Raw genomic sequence first — 3646 nt, forward strand, 5'->3', positions numbered from 1 at the left:
GGTCCCGGCCCCCCCAAAGCTGGGCCAGAGCCTACGTCCTACAGCACCCCCACACGGTACGGAGGGAGGCCTGGCCCGCAGCCCTCACCGATCTCTCGGCGTCGCCGGGTGTTCTCCGGGCTGCCGTCCAGAATGTGCGTGAGCAGCTCGCGGTTGAAGCTGGCGGAGGCCCGCTCCCGGCGCAGGTCCTCATTCATGGTGACAGCCATCGGGAGCAGCGGAGGCCGAGGCGGCGTCGACGAAGGTTGTCAGAATCTCCGGCGCGGGCCGGACCTCCACATCCCCTGTCCATGTAGAAGAAAAATAATACTGGGAATGAATACTGACTTCCCTGGATGTGTGGCTTCTACGCCAATGAAGGAGTCGCCCCTTCCCCTTCCCCTTCCCGGCGGCTGCCGGGCGTGTGAGCGGCCCTTGCCCAGGAGGCGGCGGCGCCGGATTGGTCTCCTTGACTCAGGTCAGCCCCCGGGAAGGCGGGTCCCCACCTCGGCCCGGGGAGCCCCTGAGCCGATCCCTCCAAACCCGGGGAAGAGGCCCCGGAAGCTGCTCAAGCAATTGTCGGGAGGGAGGGGGAAGCGCGGCGCGCTCAGTACCGCCCGTCGTCTCGCGATCACGCGGGGCGGAAAAAGGAAGCAAAGGACGGCCCCGACGCCCAAACAGGTTGGCTGGAGGCTTGGGAAGGGGCGGGACAACCAGGTAAAGGCGGATTGCGCCTGCGCCTTGGGACTTGTCCGCCCTGCCGCTTCCGGGTCCAGGCGCAAAGGCCTCCCGGGAGAGGCGCGGGGAAGGAGACTCAAGGTCCTGGGGGTGGAGGACCTGTGCGCTTGGCGCGGTCGCTAAGGGAGGTCGTAGGGTTTGCCCAAGCCGCCCAGATTGGATCTGGAAAGGACGGGGAGAGGCTCTAGTTATCTTTTGTTAAGATCGTGGCATCCTTGCTGCCGGGGGCGGAGGCGGCTGGGGGCTGGGTCCGGCTGTGGGCGCGGACTTGGAACGAGGCCGAGCTAGCCCTGTACTTAGCGATCTTGGAATCCACCGTATTGTTTTCACAATTACCAGCGTCGTCATCCGAGTTGTAAATGCACGCGCTTTTTAAAGACCTAGGGCAGGAGGGTTTGTAATGAAAAGCAGAGTTCGGCCTTAGGAGCCGCCGCTTTTAATCAGTTGCGCTCTTAGTTCTGATTCCTGAAAAGTTGAACTTAAATGCGGTTTGTTTGTTCGTTTTCATTAGTCTTTGACCTAATGCCATGCTAATGAAGATCGAGCACACGACACCACCCCCTTTGTATCTCCCTAATTTACCTTTATAACTTTCATCAACATACTTAATCCCGTTTTTTAAAAATGTAAGAAATGGCCAAACCTGTAGAGAATTTTTATGAGTTTATTTGAGCCAAATTGATGCCATATTTGGGGAAGATCTCAAATGCTGCGGAGAATAACAATTTTGCAGGACAGTTATCAACATTATGTGCTCCCTTGAGGGTGATTTTGCTTATTTCCAAGTTGTGTTAACTTAGCTGCGTGAGAACTACGGACAGGGCTGCCTTAAAACCTTCACTACAGGAGTTACAGGCCTGGGATGTGATTGCCCACCATGGTGACTGTTAGGTGGCTCAGGAGGCGGCGTAGGAAATAAAGAGAGCCAAGTCAATCAGAAAAGAAAGAAAAGGAAAGGTTTCAATCTGTGTCCCCGGGCGACCCACGAACCCCAGAGACAGGGCCAGTGGATTCACGCCAACAGGGAAAGGGTTAATGAGGGCAGGGGCATGAGCTGAGGAAGCCACCCGCCCCGGGGGTCATCACGGTATTCAGCTGAGGAAGCTCCCGCCGCAGGGGTGGGCAGTGTATTCAGGAAGGAGTCAGTATCTGTGTGGGGGTCGTGGTGGATTCCAGGGAGGAGCCAGTATCTGTTTCTGGCCCGCTGATCTGTTAGAAATTCCAGGGAGGGTCCCTTATCTTGTCACACATCTGCATGCATCTGATCCTGGGCTCCCTCCAACCTAACAATGACCTGCCCATTTAGGAATTTATGATCAGGTCACCCTGTGAAATTACTTTCCATAGGACCTTTTTTTTTTCTGTCCACAAAACTATAAATTTAATGCTCTGTTCCTTCCAGCCTGGGAATAGGGTACGACGAGTGAATCATTCACCTCCAACACAAAATGTAAGGAAGTGCCAAAAAATTAAGATTAACTGTTTTAATAGAAGATTTTAAAAAATCAAGCCAGGGCCGGTTTGACTCAGTGGATAGAGTGTCGGCCTGTGGACTGAAAGGTCCCGGGTTCGATTCCGGTCAAGGGCATGTACCTGGGTTACAGGCACATCCCCAGTGGGAGATGTGCGGGAGGCAGCTGATCGATGTTTCTCTCCCATCGGTGTTTCTGACACTCTATCTCTCTCCCTTCCTCTCTGTAAAAAATCAATAAAATATTTTTTAAAAAATCAAAATTAATGCAAGAAAATGGACAATGAACAGAATATCAAAATTCTAAATAAATACAAGTTCATGATTACTGATTGGTCCTTTGATCTCTAGCTCTGGTATACTTGGGGAAGGCACTGTTACTGAAGCTGTTTTTAATGCTCCCAGGCAGTAAAATATTTATTTTGGCTACTGTGTTTAGAGTGTATTCCTCTTGCAAAAACTGGCTCAGAAGTTCACCAACACCACAAAGCGGAGTTTCTTGCTTCCTCGGGCAAGGAGAACACTACTGGGCAACACGTGGGCAGTGTCTCAGAGAGGAGAAGGTAAGGCCAGGATTTTTTGAGAATTGGAAGCTTGGTTTAAGGCCAGTTTTTCAGTTTAGAGTCTTGATTAGGATTGGGTAAGAATGCACAACAGTCCAAAATTGGTGGAAACGGGAGGGAATTCAAAGAATCTCGGTGGGCAGACTGGCTGTTGATACTCAAACCATTTGCCTGGCCTGGGCGGTTGAGGAGGAGTAAAGAACTGCCAGGGAAGACAGCAGACCACAAAGTCACTTGAATGTAGGCAGTTAGGTGTGCTTGGGGTTCTCTGTGTGCCAAGCTGAGTGTGGGGGGAGGTGGATTTGGGGTTCACTCTCTTCTGCATCCACTCAATAAATATTTCATCGTGTCCCATATGGTGCATTGGACACATCAGACTTGTACGCAGTGCCTTTAGCATCCATGGATGATTCTTCTCTGAATACATTTTCCTCTGATTGGAAACCTTTTAAAGACAGAAAGATAATCATTTATCTGGTTACTGTGAAATCCATTCCGCTGAGATTAGTGTAACATTTGTCATCCCCACATGCTAGAACCTTTTGAGGCCATAGTTCAAATCATGTGTAACTGGAGTTTTCAGATTGAAGATTCATGGTGCAATATCCGCTAACAAAGAATTGTAACTTCTAGAACGTTAATGAGTTGCTTCTGGGTTGGCAAACGTGGTGGTGTGTGTGGGGGAGAGCGGTGCCCTCAGAGGGCATGGACGCTCCCCGCCCCCTCCCACACACCTTGCCCTGTGCACTCTTCCATGGGCCTGTTCCTGAGTTATCTCCTTCCATAAGAAGCTGTAATCTGACCTAGGTGTGGAGTGGCAAGCATACACCGTCAAGGTTCTTGTCTTCAAACAAACCCAAAGCCGATCAAAGCCCTGATGAACTTGGTTTCCGGC

The 3646-nt window shown here is 51.4% G+C and overlaps 2 protein-coding genes across 9 annotated transcripts in view; one reads left to right on the plus strand and one right to left on the minus strand.

Moving 5' to 3' along the window:
• The window catches only part of ACOX1 (acyl-CoA oxidase 1, palmitoyl), a 42533-nt gene that overhangs the window by 21855 nt on the left and 17032 nt on the right, over positions 1 to 3646 (minus strand). For both annotated transcript variants that reach the window (XM_006756366.2, XM_006756365.2), the window contains exon 3: positions 89 to 273. In XM_006756366.2, the coding sequence (XP_006756429.1) occupies positions 89 to 209 (121 nt within the window). In that variant the 5' untranslated portion in view covers positions 210 to 273. The remainder of the gene's footprint in view (positions 1 to 88; positions 274 to 3646) is intronic.
• The window catches only part of TEN1 (TEN1 CST complex subunit), a 6176-nt gene continuing 2900 nt past the window's right edge, over positions 371 to 3646 (plus strand). Inside the window, exons 1-3 of one of the 7 annotated variants that reach the window (XM_006756368.2) lie at positions 701 to 798; positions 2120 to 2167; positions 2628 to 2751. The gene's annotated coding sequence lies outside the window, so the exon portion shown is untranslated. Of the gene's footprint in view, positions 661 to 700; positions 799 to 1838; positions 2168 to 2627; positions 2752 to 3646 lie in introns of those variants that run through there. The other 6 variants (XM_006756367.2, XM_006756373.2, XM_006756370.2 and 3 more) reach the window with 6 other exon arrangements.

This window comes from Myotis davidii, unplaced genomic scaffold, assembly GCF_000327345.1.
Source record: "Myotis davidii unplaced genomic scaffold, ASM32734v1 scaffold274, whole genome shotgun sequence".
NCBI lineage: Eukaryota > Metazoa > Chordata > Mammalia > Chiroptera > Vespertilionidae > Myotis > Myotis davidii.